This window comes from Balaenoptera musculus, chromosome 4, assembly GCF_009873245.2.
Source record: "Balaenoptera musculus isolate JJ_BM4_2016_0621 chromosome 4, mBalMus1.pri.v3, whole genome shotgun sequence".
NCBI classification, from domain to species: Eukaryota; Metazoa; Chordata; class Mammalia; order Artiodactyla; family Balaenopteridae; genus Balaenoptera; species Balaenoptera musculus.
The window spans coordinates 23,089,161-23,108,207 of NC_045788.1; the positions used below are offsets into that span (position 1 = coordinate 23,089,161).

The 19,047-nt window shown below is 36.3% G+C and overlaps 1 protein-coding gene across 4 annotated transcripts in view; it reads right to left on the reverse strand.

The window, feature by feature from the left end:
- Positions 1 to 1,967: 1,967 nt before the first annotated feature.
- The window catches only part of XRN1 (5'-3' exoribonuclease 1), a 101,674-nt gene continuing 84,594 nt past the window's right edge, over positions 1,968 to 19,047 (reverse strand). The window contains exons 34-43 of one of the 4 annotated variants that reach the window (XM_036851827.1): positions 17,381 to 17,442; positions 15,581 to 15,703; positions 15,001 to 15,160; positions 12,211 to 12,392; positions 10,455 to 10,568; positions 10,257 to 10,359; positions 7,919 to 7,957; positions 7,397 to 7,557; positions 6,609 to 6,913; positions 1,968 to 4,818 (exon numbers count right to left, since the gene is read on the reverse strand). In XM_036851827.1, the coding sequence (XP_036707722.1) occupies positions 6,614 to 6,913; positions 7,397 to 7,557; positions 7,919 to 7,957; positions 10,257 to 10,359; positions 10,455 to 10,568; positions 12,211 to 12,392; positions 15,001 to 15,160; positions 15,581 to 15,703; positions 17,381 to 17,442 (1,244 nt within the window). In that variant the 3' untranslated portion in view covers positions 1,968 to 4,818; positions 6,609 to 6,613. Of the gene's footprint in view, positions 6,914 to 7,396; positions 7,558 to 7,918; positions 7,958 to 10,256; positions 10,360 to 10,454; positions 10,569 to 12,210; positions 12,393 to 15,000; positions 15,161 to 15,580; positions 15,704 to 17,380; positions 17,443 to 19,047 lie in introns of all 4 variants that reach the window. The other 3 variants (XM_036851828.1, XM_036851826.1, XM_036851829.1) reach the window with 3 other exon arrangements.

Genomic DNA, 19,047 nt, shown 5'->3' on the forward strand with positions numbered 1-19,047 from the left:
AGATGCTAGTCCGAGGCTGGTTGCTGGAACTAAAGCAATGTACAAAGGGAATACGGAAGCCTTGAGTGTTAAACAGAAAGGCAGAGGTGAGACTGGAGAAGTTAGGTATCTATGTTTCTGATAGCTTTCTTGCTCTTGGTCCAGGCCCCTTTGAAGCTCAGCCGTGTTTCTGCCTTTGGATTCTAGGTGGTTTTTGTACATCCTGGACCACGAGAGAAGTCCCTGCAGGCCTTCTTTTATGTATGAACTATGAGGACTGACTGCCAGCCCAGAATGTGGTTGTTTCTTAAGAGCCTGCCTTTGATAGGTCCAAATTTCCTCATCAACCCACAGTCCAGTAGGGGTAGCCCCTCAAGGTGACCTGTCCCCCACCCCCAAATATAGATGTTGGAGCAAAAACCTGATCTACAGAGAGTCACAGACACTATAGAGCCCACGGCCCCGTGGAGAGGAGACAGAGAGTGAATTGGAAGGTAACACCTCAACTAAGGTTCAGCTCCTGAGAAGCCTGCTTGTATTCTCTGAGATAGCCCCATATTCTTACAGCAAGTTTCCTTTTCTTAAGCTAGCTTGAGTGGGTTTTGGTTTGTTTAGTTTTGATTCTCAAGTAAAAAAACTGACACCAAGGTTGGGGGAGCCCAGTGATGCTAGAGAGTTGGGGCGGACAGGGGTGGTTACCGTGGGGAGCTGGCGGTCTGGGGGATGAAGTGGAAGAGCAGCTGGCGACGTCTCCACTGGTGATCCCAGGCCTCGTGCCTTCTGCTGCATGCAGGCGGCCAAACACCGTATCAGAATGTGACCACTCCTTGGGGTCTTGAGTAAAAGTACAACAGTAGAGACAGACTCAGGTTGAAGGGGCAGAGGTGGAAGCAGATTTAGTAGGTAGAGATTCTCTTCCCTCCTTAACCCTTTCTTTCCAACTCCTTCCCACCCCTACCATAGAGAGATTTTGGTAATATGCATAATAATGCATTGGAGTTATATTGTGAGACATGGCCAATTAGCAAGATGTTAGTCTTGTAGATTCCCCAGTCTTACGAGTAAGAATTAAAGCCTCTTCCAACATGGCTCTGTAAGAACCTTCCCCTTGGTAGAAAAGATAGAGGGGATCAATGGCAGGGAAAAGGAAGAAGAACAGAAAGAGAAAAGTCTCCCAGATGCCTAAGTGAGGAGTGGGGACTCTGCATGAACTGAATACTGGAGAGGGACTCAGTGGGAAAAGCATAGAGGTATTTGGCACCATACAGGACTCTGTGTGTTTAGGTACATGTGACAAATCCTTATTTACTAACATCTGTAATATACCTGCTATGTACCCAGTGCTTTAAACATATTAACCATACAAGGGGTGTTGTTTTCTTCCTTTAGGAGATGAAGAAACTGAGGCTTAGGTATTACATAACTTGCCAGTCCTAAAATGAGAATGATTTATTTACAATTAGAAGTAGAGGTAGGATCTGAACAGTGGGCAACAGAATCTATAGTCCGACTTTCTCCACCAATCGTGCTGTCTAGTTTATGCTAACTGACAGTTTCAAAATACCAATATAAAAGGATATGGGGTTTGGGACTTCCCTGGTGGTCCAGTGGGTAAGAATCCGCCCTCCAACGCAAGGGATGCAGGTTTGATCCCCGGTTGGGGAACTGAGATCCCACATGCTGCAGTGCAACTAAGTCCGTGCGCCACAACTACCAAGCCTGCATGCTCTGGAGCCTGTGTGCCACAACTAGAGAGAAGCCTGCACGCTGCAACTAGAGAAGCCCGTGCACTGCAACAAAAGATCCCACATGCTGCAACGAAGATCCCACGTGCTGCAACTAAGACCCGACACAGCCAAATAAGTAAATAAATAAATAAATAAATATTTTTTAAAAACTTGCTAAAAAAAAAGGATATGGGGTTTAAGTGAATACTGTAATGTTTCTACTTTTAATATCACTGCAAACATACAAGAACAAACAGCTTATGAAATCATTCTCAAAGGTTTAATTAAAATCCATATAGCATTTAACATGTATAGATGTTTAAACTCTTTCAGTGATTCATACATTTTAAAATCCTTTTGCACAACATTTTGAGGCTACCTTCATGCTAGAAATGTACAAATGTACAGCTTAACACAAAAATACATTCGGAGTCCATTCCAATGCAAGTTTAAAACACTTTAATTGCAGACAATGTAAAGATATTTAAAAAACAAAAACTACAAAATGAGCACATAAAAGTCTTCCCTTTTGAACTTTTAATAAAATACTGCTCTGTATAAGATCTAATGAAAAATTCCAGTTACTTATAAAATACTTATGTGAGGAAAGAAAGGAATTAAGATATATATGTATGAATTATACTTACTTACATTGTTTAAAAGAACAAAATGTTGGAACACTTTGATGATATAGTATACTATCTATTACTCATATATCAAAATAGATGAAAACACTCAAAGAAGCAACTGGGTGCAGGCAAAAGAAAATGTACGACACTTAAGGCAAAAAAAAGCCCCCAAGCTCCAAAACAAACAAAAAAGTCCTTTAACTGTAAGGGAAAGAAAGGAATAAGAGAACTTAAAGCAAACTGAGGACCAAATTCTCATTCTTATTACTTTATGAGAAAACAGTATGAGGATTTGGCTCAAATTAGTAAAACATCTACAGAAACTTAATTATTTGGCCTGGGCAATTTAATAGTATACCAATTGCTGAAATAATAGCAATAGGTGTACTGTTGAAAAAAAATTAATTTTTACAGGTTTAACTACGTAAAACTTTATCTGTTGGAAACCAGAGTCTCCATCATGAATTGCACTTGAGATGGCTGAATGCGATTGAGCAAGGCATTACTGCTGGTTCACTGACACACACACACACACACACACAAACACAAAAAGCAGCTATGGATTGGTGATATTCTTAACTACGAAAACTATTTTATACCTGTTTTTTCTCTCCCTCTAAACAAAGGATCAGTGGTGTTGGAGTTAAGTTGGTGAAACTTCCGCCTGCCCCCGTTCTGTCTGTCTGGACGCTGTCTCACACTGCTCCCTGGCAGAAGATGGAGTGGTCTGATGGGAATCTGAACCAGCTCTGTCTGAAACATATTCATTTCTGGAATTTTAAGCATTATCCTAACTAGGAAAGGAAGCTCCTGCAAAAAAAACACTGTTTCACTGACAAAACTTCTGGAATAAGAACACTGCCAGTTTGAGTTCTATCACTGTCTCTAAAAAAAATAAGGGAATTTCTGTGATTCATTTCTTTTTAAAGGTTGAGAATGCCTGTCATGGTCATTCCTCTCCAATAAATTAATTCTCCTCCACAGTAAAAACACAATTTGGAAGCAAGATGGTACTAAGAAATATAGCAAACTCAAAAAGCTGGGAGATTGTACACAGTTGCTTTAAAAAAGGGCCTCTGGACAATGAGATGAAGCATATTACAATGAACTTCAATGGACAGCTGGACAGTCCTAGCTATCTTAAAGGTAAAAATTAGACAATCACTATGAAAATGTATGATTTATTAATACAAATAAAACAGATGATTTAAAAGTGAGTGAATAAAAAAGACCCTGCAACTTATCTATTTCCTTGACCTAGAAAGATATAGTCTAAAAATGCAGTGTTGGATAGGTCTTATTTAACTGTTTCCTTCTTCCAACTGCCTCCCTCTCTGACCCCTCCCCCCAAAATCTAGATTAGTTTGAAAAATATCAGTCTAAAACCAAAGCAATTACCTGATTACAGAAAAGGAAATAAAAAACAAAAAACCTGCATCAAGAGTTTTTCATCTCTCCCACCAACAGGAAAAAAAAGATCTCCTTATCTTTTTAGTTCTAAAAGAACCACTTATCCCTCTGAACAGCAAGGAAAGTCTTAAACTGAAACCAAGACACACACAGAGGTGAAATTAATTTTTCAGGCAACTGAGTCTCAGACGTTTAAGACTTGAGTCTACATGATGTTTCAGTCAGTTAATACAGTCTATCTGTAAAATTATAAAGCTCAGGTAACGTAGGAAACGGTGAAAAGGAACAATGAGACCGAAGGACCAATATTCAAAATTCACTTAATTTGCGCAAAAAAAAAAAGGAAAAAAAACTTTACTGAACAAGGATATTTAGAAATAATGTTTCAGCGAGGAGAGGAAGGTTTAAATACATTTAACTGCTCTTATTACGTGGAAACATGAAGCATTTTGGGGAACCTGCTCTTCTGTGCCCTATACAGCCCATGGTTTCCACAGAAAGGCCACAACAGATTCAACAGTTGAATGGGCATATTTCTAAACTCTGGGGTATTCTGAGTCTGCACCATCCAAAAAAGGAAAAACTGTAAGTTTCCCAGTCTATTAGTGGATCTAGTCTCCTCAAGATTGTCATAAGATAAAAAACAGTCTCTGCCTCTTATATCCTCCCCAGAGAGGGCACATCTACTGCTCTCAGGCCCACATTTAGAATAGGTGTACAAGGTGAAGAGAATATAGATGAATGCCTGACACTATCTAGTCATTATGGAGCTCTCTTCCATTTTAATCTCTCTTTAGTCTTGACTTTTAGAATAATACATTTTTTAAAAAGAGAAGAAAGAATGAAAAGAAAACACTTTTACTGCCTATCCACCTAGAATTGTCAGCTTGCTTTACTTGAATACTGAGGAAACATCCTTATATGGGTTCAGTGGCACTGTGCTTACCAAAATTTCTCTTGGAGTTTTCAGAAGACGGCACATGCTCCTTCTTCTGAGCTTTAAAAAAGATGTGGGCTGTACACTGTTTATAGAGTGGTCACAGAGCAATGATGAGTGAGGCAATTCTTGAATGCTGGAGTTTGTAAAGTTACATAAGGTGAAAAATATTATACACTTTAAAGTAGTAAGAGGTTGACATAATCTTATCATCACAATCTTTTTTGTATTGTATGCCCCAAATAGATGTTCCCTTAAAAAAAAAAAAAGTTCGTGAGGCAGTAAGGACAAACACTGAGAATTACTTGAGCCTCATTACTCAAGATCCCATTACAGAGAAACAAATATTCCCCAAAAAAGAAATTCTGGGAACCAATGAACATCTGAATCTAGGAAAATTAATAGAAAATAAAATCACAGAAACTCACATGACTGTGATAAATGACAAATAATGAAGATTTATCTCTTACACTAAAGGCACTACTAATATACAAATATCCTATTAACATTTAGAGAAACTCTAACATTTAGCAGTTAGAGAAAGAAATCCATTTAATCCAATAGTAGCATTTTTAAAAACAAACAGACGAAGACTCATGGCAGAGTTTTCAGTGAGCCAAATGAAACTAAATATGATAATAAGCAGTTCCATACAAAGATTGTTGTTCCTACTTTTAAAAAAGTATGATAACTTACTTCCTTAAAAATATAAGCATATCACAAAAATGAAAGCACAAACATACATATAAAAACTCAGCCCCTGGTACCACTGAGACATTTTCATAAACTCTAAAATAATTTCAACAGCTACAGCTTGAACAATACACACCCACACGTGACATGCAAAGACAAAATGCCAGAGTCCCTGGGCAGTTCAGCATAAAGCTAAAAATATGGAACGAGAATGAGACGGGCACTTGTCATATAAATAATGTACAGTATACACTGATGGTGCCTGTGCACACCTTGGAATTTTTTAAAAATTTAGAATTTCATCAGTTCCAGGAAGCACTACACATGGACCAACAATGGAGCTCTCATGTATGTTTAAGTAAGCAGGTAAAAAGCTATACAAATTGATAACACAATTTATTTTAATTAATAACATGATTAATATTTTGTACTTTATTCTATTAGAAGATTAATTTGTAATCATTATACCCTGTAGATTTTGAAACTTAATTTTATTAGAAATTACTAATGCTGGTTCTTGAATAATCTAAAAAATTGTCATTATTTACTCAAATCTAGATTGCTATTTATAATTCTAAGCAGTTAAATGAAATATTCTGATCAGTATTCTGAAGTTGCTTTGGTACAAAATTGAGAATAAAGCAAAACTGGCAGCACCACCACAAGTGTGATCACTTCACAGCAGGTCCAAAGGACCCTCAGATATAATAAAACATAAGTTAAAATACCTATAAATAAGAGCCATTCTCCTGACACTTCTGCTACATCATTAAAAAGAGAAATAAAATCCACATTCAGTAAATTATACTTGAGGCCCAATTTTCATGCTCCATTTAATTATCCCTCAATGATAGTGTAAAAAATGTTTATAATTATTGCAATATGATGTCTAATTCATAGTTTAGGATGCGTCTAATGATGAGGCCAATGGTTAGAGTGGTACATTTGAATGCTTAGTCCACTGATATCATTTTAACACAAGGTTGAATTTAGTCTTTTTTTACAGCTTTATTGAGGTATAATTGATGTAAAACAAACTGCACATACTTAAGATGCACAATTTGATGTATAGTCTTTTAAATAGCATGAAAAGTGCCTGACAACTAAAAATTTTAAAAATTTTAATTGAAATATATTGTTTTAAAATAGTACACTGTAATTTTTTATGAGACACAGATATGGATTTATAAAAAGGTGGGAGGAAAGGAATGAAATTAATTTAATTCCAAGTACCAAATTTATTCAGAAGGTTTAGAAACTCCGAAATTGACAGCCAGTTTTCTTGATTTTCTTCTTGAGGAGCTTGGTGTTGACTTATGGTGAGACACACTATGGCCTGGGGAGGCAGCTTCAACTTGAAAAGGAGACGCAAGTTGAGTAATCTGAGAGGACTTTAAGGAAGCTGATAAACTCTCCTGTGGAATCACTTTGGTGACATCAGAAGATGCTGACTGGCTAGTCTGAAGTAGGGTGGCTTGACAACTCTGGGCATCCTTGTTCTCAAAGTTCTTTTTGCTTGCAACCCTTTTTTTAGTTACCTTTGAGGAATAAAAGCATCATTAATTAACAATGTAGACCAAAAAAGCTAGTGTCAGGAAAATACCATAAACCATGCTGCTAATACTTGTCAATCACTGCTGACTTGTGACTTCCACTTACAACCTCCAAACCAGACTTTAGAAAGTCAAGGAATATGGTTACAAATAAAATATTTAAAAATTATCCATAACTTAAATATAAAGAAAATTCATATTCCTGATTTTAAATCCCTTTGTTCTAGAAAAGGACGTTATTACTTGTTGCAATTATTATTATCTATTAGAACACAAACTCAGACAGCAGGGAACAGGTCAGACTGGTCACCACTGGTCAAAATATATTCTCAGTACTCAGACCAGTAATGAATGGACTTCTAGTTGGCACTGAATAATTACTGAATATACAAAATTTTATCAGTGGTCTTTGAGCAGTGAGAAACTAATTCTCTTAAAAAAATATAATAATTCTCTTTCAGGTCTCACCTGTAGAGGTATGAACTGATTGTGCACACCAGCTGGCATTCCTCCAGCCATGGGCATGGTCCCAGCATATGAAGTATGATGGAAGGGCTTCCCAGGAACTGGCACTGGTGGTCCCCATGGCATTGAGCCAAAGAGATGAGATGATGAGGGCATTATGTTAGCTGTTAAAAATCATGGAAAAGCTGTTTTAGTAAAATGGTATCATAAAAGCCTTGAAATTTAAGACCTCCTTCTGCTACCCTTTTTTGGCTTTTTTCGCTTTGGCAAAGGGCATATACACTTAATTTCTGATTACCCTTGCTTACAATGTTCAACCTCAGGAGCCCCTTAAGGACTGTGAATCATCTACATAAGTCAGCTTATCATTATGCTGTCTGGCCTACGAAGGCCAATAGTACCATATACTGATATAAGCTTTAGGAATATTTGTAATAATATTTTAAAAAATAATAAAAGGGTCATGAAACTGTCCCTTGGGGGAGAAAAGCCAGGGCACAAAGAGAGAAATCTTAAGAATCTCACCTGCCCCCAATGCTAAGTTGCTTCCATAGTGATCCCAGCCTACAAAAAAACCAAAAAAGCTCAAGTCTTGAAATCTGATCACTTTCATATAACATGTAGAATCTTTTTCCCTATTCTAATATTTGTAATTCAAGAATTTTAAAAAAAATTTACATTTTCTTATTAAAAGCGCCTTGAATCAGTGGTTCCCAAGACTGATTTGTGTATCTGAATCACATAGGGAGCTTATGAAATACAGATTCCTGGGCAAGGCTCCAGACCTAGTACATCAGACTCTGAGGGGCCCAGTAATCTGTATTGTTAATAAGCTCCACAGGTGACTCTTCCGCAGTCAGCACCAGTGCAACATTTGGGAACTACTGCATTAAACAATGACAATCGAGACACCAGCACATTGCCACCAAAGAAGGTATGTACTGTGCTCAAACCTTCCTTTTAAAGAGAGAAAAAGGCAGCCAGAATTATAAGACAGTATAGCTTAACTAAAACTCAGCTACTTAAAAAATGTTTGGATCAGGAGAGAAGAATCATAATATATTTCAATGTTATGAATTACAGATGTAAAAATTCCAGGATAAAGAACAGTTTTAATATGAAACACACTAGTAAGATTTAGAAAATTATGTGCAACTTTGGTGGCAGTTATAAGACCAAGAAGATCTATTTAAAAGATGCTATAGTAATCTTATGCATAGGTCAACTGAACCATTTCCCAAAATCACTGTCCTAAATATAAACTATATTTTTCTCCATTGGGACCCTTTCATACCATAAAGTGGAAATCTATAAAATAACTTTAAAATCTTAATCTGATGCATAAGTTGTTTTCTCCTGATTAACATTCAAATCTCATGGCTTTTATATCATATATTATTATTGGAACACTGGAGAGCACAAAACCAAAAGAACTCCAATTAAACTTTAAAATTCTAGGTAGGTAAAAATACACTAATAAACATGATATAATAATGAACGTAAACATAATAATCAACATTAAAAAGGTAAAATATCAAGCTATAAAATATTGACAATAAATGGGAAAACAATCATTCCTTTTAGATAATATATTCTCATAAGACAAATCCTTTTTGAGAGAAGCTTGTGGGTAGACCTTTAGGTAACCTGCATGAACTAATTACTTAAAATTAATTGATATATAGTTGCTGGATTCATTTTTGAAAGTGAAAAAGCAGTTAAATTAGATTTTCCAGGTGATAGTGGACTTACTACCTTGAGCTATATGAAAACTTCAGATCCACTGCGCCATAAAAATTTTATGACTAAACATTGTTTATACAGGCAAAGGAATGCCAGTGTAGTACAGTAACAAAACTGTGGGCTTTGTAATTAGATATATTTGCTTTTGAATGCTACTACTGCTACTTAGTAACTTACGACCTTAGACAAATTGAATTTTTAAACAAATCAAAGCAAAGAGAATTATACACATACATATCGTAATAAAAAGGGTTTTCAACATAATATAGCAGTCATCTGGTCCATCCCAGGTTTAACTGTTTTAGCTGTTTATTTCCAAACTGTTCAATAATTTGCTTATACTGCTAGTTGATTTTTCAATTTTAGGCATTTTTAGACTTCCTGTTATGCTAGATCAAAATTCAGTTCTTTTATACCACCCCTCACTACTTACCCTGTCCTCCCAATGTAAGTATATTACAATGTTTGTTTAAAATTATAAACAGTGTTTATGATATGTGACTGTATAAATATTATTACTGCAAAGCCAAGTAGGGTACTCTGATTATGGTTTTTTTTTTTTTGTAAAACTTAAAAAAAAAATTCTTTTAAGAGTAATTATCTTTTAAAAGCTCTTTAGTCTTCTATGTACCTATCCTTAAGGTGAGAGAGTATTAAGAAACACACATAGAGTAAGTTCAAAATCCCCTCCGCTCTTCATTTCCCTCATCACCAAGGGCAGTTTCTTTCAAATCCACAGCTTCTTATTCCCTTCATCTCTGTTTTTTCTTCCCACACCTCCCCCCACTCCCTACAACCACCCCCCCGCCCCCCCGCCCCCCGTCCCTGTGTTTTTGATGTCTACCTTAAACCCAAATTCATGCATTGGCAGCTACTGGGCTGCCCAAAACAGAGAACAGTCCTTCCTACTCTATCTAGCCACACTAGAGACTGTAGGAGGGCAAATGGTATTTTTAGATGAACCTGCAGGCTCTGGTTTCAGGCTTACTTCTCACAACTCCTTAAATTACCTAAACATTCTGGTAATTTTTTGGGTTTCCTCAAAATGATGCTTCTTAAAAGAACTTTCTAAAAACAATATAATTCAATAACAAATACTTAGAAGAGCAAAATACCTTACCAGTAGGTTGGGGAAAAACTGGAGGAATGGTTCCAGGTGGTACAGCAGGAGGATAACTTGGAAATATTGGTGGAGGCAAAGGGAAATTCACTCCTAAGGAGCCCTATGGAAGTATTTAAAAGTTACAAAACAATGCAACAAAAAACATCGAGAGGGATTAATTAAAGATTTAGTAGAGAATTCATGGACAGTTCTCACCAATTGTTGTAAAGCAAAAAGTGCAGCTTTTTCCTTGGCTTCATTTTCAGAATGGCACTGTGGCCCATGTACCAGTAAGCCGTTAGATAATTTTACCTGGCAAACTGTCATTGTCTAAAAAAAAGAACATGAATGGTTATGAAGTTATCTGTCCAGGAAGTCGACCTCCTCCTCCAAAGCTTAGTTTAAACAAATGGAATAATTTCATCTAACATTTTGTAAAAAAAAATTTAAGAATTCAAAAAAGGACTATCAGCTTAAGTTCTGGGTTATGATGCAAAAACTTTACAATTGTTGCTTTATCTTGCAATGTTTACAAAGTTAAAATGATCTCTAAGCTAGCTGAAGGACCAAGCATCGTCATGTAAATGAAAGCCAGCAAAACTTTTTTCTTTGTATCTCAGATCAGGAAACTAGGTTTTCTACTTGTTTTGTATGTAAGAGTTTATTGGAACACAGCCAAGCCCACTCTTATGTACCACCTATGGCTGTTTTCATACTGTAATTGCAGAGGTGAGTAGCTGTGACGGAGACCATACGGCCCACAAAGCCTAAAATGTTCCCTATCTGGCCATTTACAGAAAGAATCTGCTGACCCCTGCTTTCCACCGTCCTTTAAATAGCACATATTTCGCTAATATGAATTAACTGCTAAAATTTAAAAGACTCAGGGGTTCTGACTGATTTTATATTTACATTTAAATGATAATTCTTTACAGTATGTGCTTTTCCTTTATAAAAAAGATTTGTAAAAAATGTTACTTTTTCAAAAGGTAGCCATTTTTATGTAGTATTATTAGTTTAATCATGCTTTCTGCTTTAGGTGAGAATGTGTCAAGAATCTGGATGTAAAAAGGAGAAAACAGCCTTCCTGCCGTGGTTCTCAAGGTGCAGTGTGGGGATCCTGGAGGTCCCTGAGCCCCTTTCTGGGGATCCTTGAGGTTCAAACTATTTTTATTATAATATGAAAATGCTATTTGCCCTTTTCACTCTCATTTTCTCATAAGTATACAGAGAACAAAAAGTTCATTGATATAATTTCAGATTCTACATTGCACTAACTTTTAAGAAAATACCATGTTTTAATGTAGTATCAAAGAATATCCACAGTTATATGAAAAGGCTATTAAAATTTTCTTCCTTTTTCCAACTATCTATTTGTGTGAGGCCAGATTTTCTTCATGTATTTCAACCAAAACCACGTATTACAAGAGATTGATAGTAAGAAGCAGATATGAGAATCTAGCTTCTCTATTCAGCTAGAAGATGGATAAGACTTGCAAAAAAGTAGAGCAATGCGACTCTTCTCATTAAATTTTTTTCGAAGTCATTTTTAATTAACAACATTAAAATTGTTTTTTTCAGTTTTAATTTTTTATTTATTTATTTATTTATTATTTGGTAAATATGGATATAACACAAGTAAACAAAAGTTCTTTGGGGTCCTCAAAAAAAAGATGGGGAGTTTCTGAGACCAAAAAGTTTGAAAACTGCTGCTGGAGACCAAGATCCCTAGCTCTATCAGTCTGAAGAATCTTGCGAGGCTACCTGCTGCCCAGGTTCCTCTATCAGTTTCTCTGAGGGGTCTGGTTAGGCATAAATGGAAGACCCAGAGTGAGAGGTATTAATCTATGCTGCTCATAAAGTCAAAAAAATCAGCTCCACTATATTATTTCTAGCCAAAGATTTTCAGTCAATTTATTTAAGCTCAGTGTTCAATAACTTATGTAAATGGAAGAACGGTAATATACAATACCTGTGGTGTTCTCAGAAAGGAGAAATCTGGTTGTGGCATTCCAACAAGGGAACAAATTCGAGAAAGTTCAGTTACTGGCGTGGACACAGGAGGAATCTGGCTGGCGGCAGGCCAGCACACACTGTCCACAGACTGAACGTTATGGTACTCACTAGCACTGTGAGGCTTGTTCATATAAGATGCTGCCAAAAAAGGGAAAAGGACATATCCACATTCAATGATATCTCAAACTATGCAATTACGGCAGGGCTTTACAGAATAGCAAGGAGGACACTGTTAAAAAGTGAGAAGAGGGGCTTCCCTGGTGGCACAGTGGTTGAGAATCTGCCTGCCGATTCAGGGGACACGGGTTCGAGCCCTGGTCTGGGAGGATCCCACATGCCACGGAGCAACTGGGCCCGTGAGCCACAATTACTGAGCCTGCGCGTCTGGAGCCTGTGCTCCGCAACAAGAGAGGCCGCGATGGTGAGAGGCCCGCGCACCGCGATGAAGAGTGGTCCCCACTTGCCGCAACTAGAGAAAGCCCTCGCACAGAAACGAAGACTCAACACAGTCATAAATAAATAAATAAATAAATAAAAGAAGGTGAATTTCTAAAAAAAAAAAAAAAAAGTGAGAAGAGGAATCTCCCATGAAGCAAATATAAGAACTATTTAGTTTTGCCTAAAATGACTAGAATTCAATGAAGATTTTAGATGATTACAATTAATTACTGATATATAATTAAGACAAAGATTTAAAAATATGATAAGTAGATGACTGCCAAAAATTAGCATCGTGAGAGGTTAATGACTACATAGTTATTTACAGGCAAAATCTAAACACGCAAATGGCTTTCTTGAGCTGATTTACAATTAATTCTTAAGTCCTGAGGCTTTAGCTTCAGTCTTCTCAAAATTCCATCCTACTTTCTGAGACACATGGATGAATGTTTTATTTGCTCTAAAATAATGCTTCTTAAAAGTTTTTCTGAAATTAAGTCTTTTAAGTGCCTTTATTATGATTTAAAAATTCTGAAAGTTCACATTCTTTATAATCAACAAACTCACGAACAGAACAAAAAGCACACCCCAGTGAAGAATGAATCTAAACCTATTACTGTTATAGATTAAAAAAAAGTTAAGTGGCTTGCCTGAAGTCACACATTAGTTCTATTACATGGGCTGGATACTGAGTTCTTGACTCTAAGGTAGGTGATATTTTTCACTATACTGAAGTATAGTAAAAGTTACTTGTTTTTGACAGTGGGACCATATTTATCCAATATTGTTTTAAAATTTTATTTTGCTCTATTTCAAGAGCATATCTGTCCCTATGATAAATATTGTTTCCTGATAGTTACTGGAATTTTAAATTATTTATCCCAATACTCAGGGGAGCATAAATGAAGTTAGGCTCTGATTTTGATACTTAATAAACTCAGATTAGCTTATTTCAAAATGTTTTTTACCTCTCTGAGAAACTTCTGTCCCCAATCTACTTTTGCATGAGTCATTTTTCCTGGTAGGCTTTTGCAGATAATTAGACAGTCAAAATATTAAACTACAGGGGACGTAAAAGGTAGGTGTAATGATGGACATCTACTGAAATCCAGCTATGTGTCAGATGTTATGCTATAGGTTTCTTAGACTTAAGGTAAGTGCCCACTTTCCAGTGTGTGCCTCCATTAATTATTTTAAATTGATTTTACAGCTTCTTCCATTTTTATGTGGGTCAAGTTATTTTAACATAATACTAATATCAATTATTGGCACCTATGATGTGTCAGACACAGTGCTAACTGCTTTATATATGTCATACAATTATCACAACCATCATTTGCAATGTTATTTTATAGATAAAAGAATTTATAGAAGGGCTTCCCTGGCGGCGCAGTGGTTGAGAATCTGCCTGCCAATGCAGGGGACACGGGTTCGAGCCCTGGTCTGGGAAGATCCCACATGCCGCGGAGCAGCTGGGCCCGTGAGCCACAATTACTGAGCCTGCGCATCTGGAGCCTGTGCTCCGCAGCAAGAGAGGCCGCGATAGTGAGAGGCCCGCGCACCGCGATGAAGAGTGGCCCCCGCTTGCCGCAACTGGAGAAAGCCCTCGCACAGAAACGAAGACCCAACACAGCCATAAATAAATAAATAAATAAATAAAATTAAAAAAAAAAAAAAAAGAATTTATAGAAAAGTTAAATAATGTATTTAAGTTACATAATCATTTTTAAATTACTAAGAAAAAGCTAAAATGTGAAAACATTTCCAGGTTTGGAATCTCCAGAATGAGTATCTGTAATAGTATAATTTAAGTAGTCACAAGGAGGGACTTCCCTGGTGGCGCAGTGCTTAAGAATCTGCCTTCCAGTGCAGGGGATGCTGGTTCAATCCCTGGTCAGGGAACTAGATCCCGCATGCATGGAGCCTGCTGGTCGCAACTAAGGAGCACATGTGCCACAACTAAGGAGCCGGCGAACTGCAACTAAGGAGCCCACCTGCTGCAATTAAGACCCGGTGCAACCAAAATAAATAATAAAATAAAATAAAATAAATAAAATTAAATTAAAAAAATAAACTTATTAAAAAAAAAGAAATATTAAAAAAACGTAGTCACAAGAAGACATTTAGGGACTACAGATCTATTGGTTACATAGTTACATTATTATATAAATGACACAAGTATAAAATTATACTCTTATTTGTTACTCTTAATTATACTTAATTATCTTTAAAAATCACATGATTAAAAAATAAATGAACTGAATTTTTGAAGTGATTGGTTATTAGTATTAGAACTTAGCTTACTTACTTAATTTCTTACTTTGTTTAGGCTGTGAGGAAGATCCATATTCATCTCTTCTATTACAGGAAACAGTGACTTCATTACCAAATTGTTTCATCTCATTCTTATGGTCCACAGTGTCAGAGCCATCAATTTTTAGAATTTCTTTAAGCATCCGAGTTCCCTTCTGTTTTGAAAATGATTGGTATGGAGATAGTGGGGATAGGGGAGAAAAGTTAAAAGTTACAGACCTTACTGATGTTTCTTTTAATAAGTTCCATTGTTAAAAATTAAGACGATAACTACATTCAGATAGAGAATAAGGAAAATAAATAGAGTTGAAAAAAAAAATTCACGTTTCCTGGCAAAGAAACAATACTTATCATTCTGCTTAACTTTTGACCAAATTGTCTAGTGGCAATGTTTGAAAAGCAAGGGAGCTATGGTGGCTAAATTGCCCAGGGCAGCCCGATCTTTCTCACAGGATGACAATAATAATGCCATACACCAGTCTACATAAGAGAAAGTGTTTTAACTGTTGCACAGGGTATGTATGGCTAACAGTAATGAAATTACCATAGTGTACAAGCTCTTACAAAATACGAACCATAGCAAATGACTGTGGTGACAAATGTTCTTCGCTTGGAGGCTCTTTATGATGAGATGACTGTACTTCATTTTCTTTGGAGATATTCAAGGATGCTAAGAAGTTCTCAATTCCAGGATTAGGCTAAAAGAATAAATATTTTGTGCATGAAGATGAAAGTACAAGGACACGAAAATAGTTGAGAGTTTTATGTACAAAAATGATCATTTAATTTTCACTCAATAGTCTTCCCAGGTGTTAAAGTTTGGGAAGAGAACTTGAATAAACAGTCTTTTAGCTGATCAATGGCATTTGGATAACTAGTTTCAACCTTTCGGTTTTCTGAGACTTCTGCTCTTTCATTTCTCTTCAAAAGCTTAACACTACATTTGGCAGGCCCTTCAAATGCCTGTAAGAGAGGAAGAATGAGTTTTTGTGCAAATAAAATTATAATTCCGACTTAATAGTATTCTAAATAAATTGCTGCAAACTTTTTAATGTGTTATTTTCTCTTTTATACCATGAGAAAAAAGGGGGCCCATAAACTTGATGAGGGAAAAAATTCCACCTTTACTTTCATTAATTTCTAAATGAGACTTAGCATTCCCTTCAATTATGAATGTAGGCAATAAAACACAATGGTGGTGATTCTAATGGTATTTCAATATTACTGGTTTTCTTTCAAATCTTATGTATTTTACTGTAGCATTAAAACTATTATTCTGAGAAAGAGTCCATAGGCTTCACCAAAGAGGTCCATGGCACAAAGAGTTTACGAACCCCTTCTCTAGAAGAAAGGAAACTATAGCATAAGAGTTGCAGAAAGAGATGACTCTGAAAGGCATGCAATTCAACCCTTTATTGGTATCTAAAAATTAATGGGCTGAGAACCTGTTATGTGCCAAGATATCTGCTAAAGTATCTTTTATAAATGTAATATATTATAGCTTATAAGAGATCTAATTTTTAAAAACTTTGTGTTATATAATATGCATATAAAAATGCACATAAGTGTACATAGATATTTTTAGACTTAAAATGTTTTTTTGATTATAAAATACATACATACTCCTTATCAAACAACAAACTATAAAATAAAACATAAATGATCTCAGTTTCCCCCATTAACCTAACTCCACAGAATTAACTGTTAACTTTGCCATGTTGGTACATATACTTTCACTGAATATACATATTTCTACATATTTTATACATATAATGTACCCACATATATTCATATATGTAGGTATGTTTGTATGTATTTATGTATATATAGACTATATATAATGAGAGACACAAGTGATATATTTTTATCTCCATTTTAAAGATGAAGAAATTGAGGCTGTGAGAAGTGTAGTGAATTGCTCAAGGCCACCTAGCTGTTAAATGGCAGAACCAGAACTTCAGGTATCTCTAGTTCCAAATCCTGGACTCTAGCTGTGCAACCTCCCATCCAAGTGACTGACAGGCTCAGCAACCCTCTTGTCATGCACTTTATGAATCTGGCTGAAAGGGCTGCAAAATTCAGTCAGATGCTACAGAGCCACCAACTACAATAAAAAGTGGGCTACTAGCATAGCGCAGGGCGATCAGCTCGGTGCTTTGTGACCACCTAGAGGGGTGGGATAGGGAGGGTGGGAGGGAGGGAGTGAGATGCAAGAGGGAAGAGATATGGGGACATATGTATATGTATAACTGATTCACTTTGTTATAAAGCAGAAACTAACACACCACTGTAAAGCAATTATACTCCAATAAAGATGTTTAAAAAAAAAGAAAAAAAAAAGTGGGCTACTAGAAATGTGATTTTAAGAAGCTTACCTGCCTATTTGATATTTTTTGTGACCGACTCTCAGTTTTAGGACTCTTACACTCTTCTTTAACTAGAGACAAAAAACCAGAAATTTTGTTAAATGAAATTTGCTGCACACCAATTAAATTTACCAAGTATTTACCATAGCAAGGCACTGTGTAAAAAATTCACAGAATTCCAAGGAGACAAAGGCCCTGATCTTGAGGAACTTATTATTTAGATGAGGGTGAGAAGATAAACTCACAGATGACAACAATAAGGGAAAAAGAAAAGTGGCATCTAATTGAACCTTGCAGGACGGCAGGTTTCCAAAGGGCAGAATAAGAGGCTAAGTATTCCAGCAAAGAAAATAATAGGAGAAAAGACAAATAATAGTAGAAGCAGAAAGCAAGGAATATTTGTGGAACTAAAAACAGACCAGTTCTGCTGGAGGTTGAGGAGTATAATGCAGCTTAACTGAACTAGAGAAGCAGGCTGCAGCCACAATCTGCAAAGGACTGAAGACTATAGAATTATATTGGTAGGCAATGGGCACAATCACAGAAAGGTTTTGAGCTGGTAGGAACCTGATCAGAATTGTGCCTTAAGAAAATTATAATATGGCAGTGGCTTATTAGCTAGGTAGAAGGAGTAAGAGACCAATTAGGAAGCTATTTTAGTATTCCTGTTAAGGGGAAATGACGGGAACAGAAAGAAAGTGAAAAGGATGGATTAGAAGAGGAAGGAGGAAAGGGAAAAAAGAAGAAGGAAGGAAGAAAGGAAGGAAGAAGGGAGAGAGGGAGAGACAAAAGAGGAAAGAGAGGATGAGGAAAGAAGTAAGGGGAAGGGATGGAAGGGGGAGGGAGGGGATGGATTAGAAAGAGAAGTAGGAAAGGGAAAAAAGAGAAGGAAGAAGAAAGGAAGGAAAGAAGGAGAGAGGGAGAGACAAAAGGGAAAGAGAGGATGAGGACACGAAGTAAGGGGACGGGATGGAATGGTTAGGGCGGTGCTGGCCTGAGAGAGGAGGAAGGGAAAAGATGGGAAGGAAAGGGAAGAGAGGGAAGCATAAGGGAAAAGAAGGAAGAGAGGAGGTAAGGAAAGATTCTTTCTTGTAAAAAAGAGGAAATTAAAAAGTACACAAATGCTATTCAACATTGTACTGGTGGTTTTATCCACAGCAATTAGGCAAGAAAAATAAATAAAAGGCATCCAGATTGTATAGGAAGAAGTAAAACTATCTCTATTTGCAGAAGCCAAAAAAATTAGGGCAAATAAATAAGTTCAACAAGGTGGGAGGATGCAAGATCAATATACAAAAGTCAGTTTTATTTCTATAAATAGTAATGAACAATCTCCCCCCCCACCAAATTAAGAACACAGTTCCACTGACAATAGTATTACATAGAATAAAATACTTAGAAATAAATTTAACAAAAAAAGTTCAAGACTTGTACACTGAAAACTACAAGACATCATTGAAAGAAACAGAAAGGCTTAATATTGCTAAATGACAGTACTACCCAAAGTGGTCTACAGATTCAATATGATCCCTATAAAAATTCCAGCTGCCATATTTGCAGAAATAGACAAGTTGATCCTAAAATTCATATGGAAATGCAAGAGACCAGAACAGACAAAATAATCTTGAAAAAGAAAAACAATGTTGGAGGATTCAAACTTCCCAATTTCAAAACTG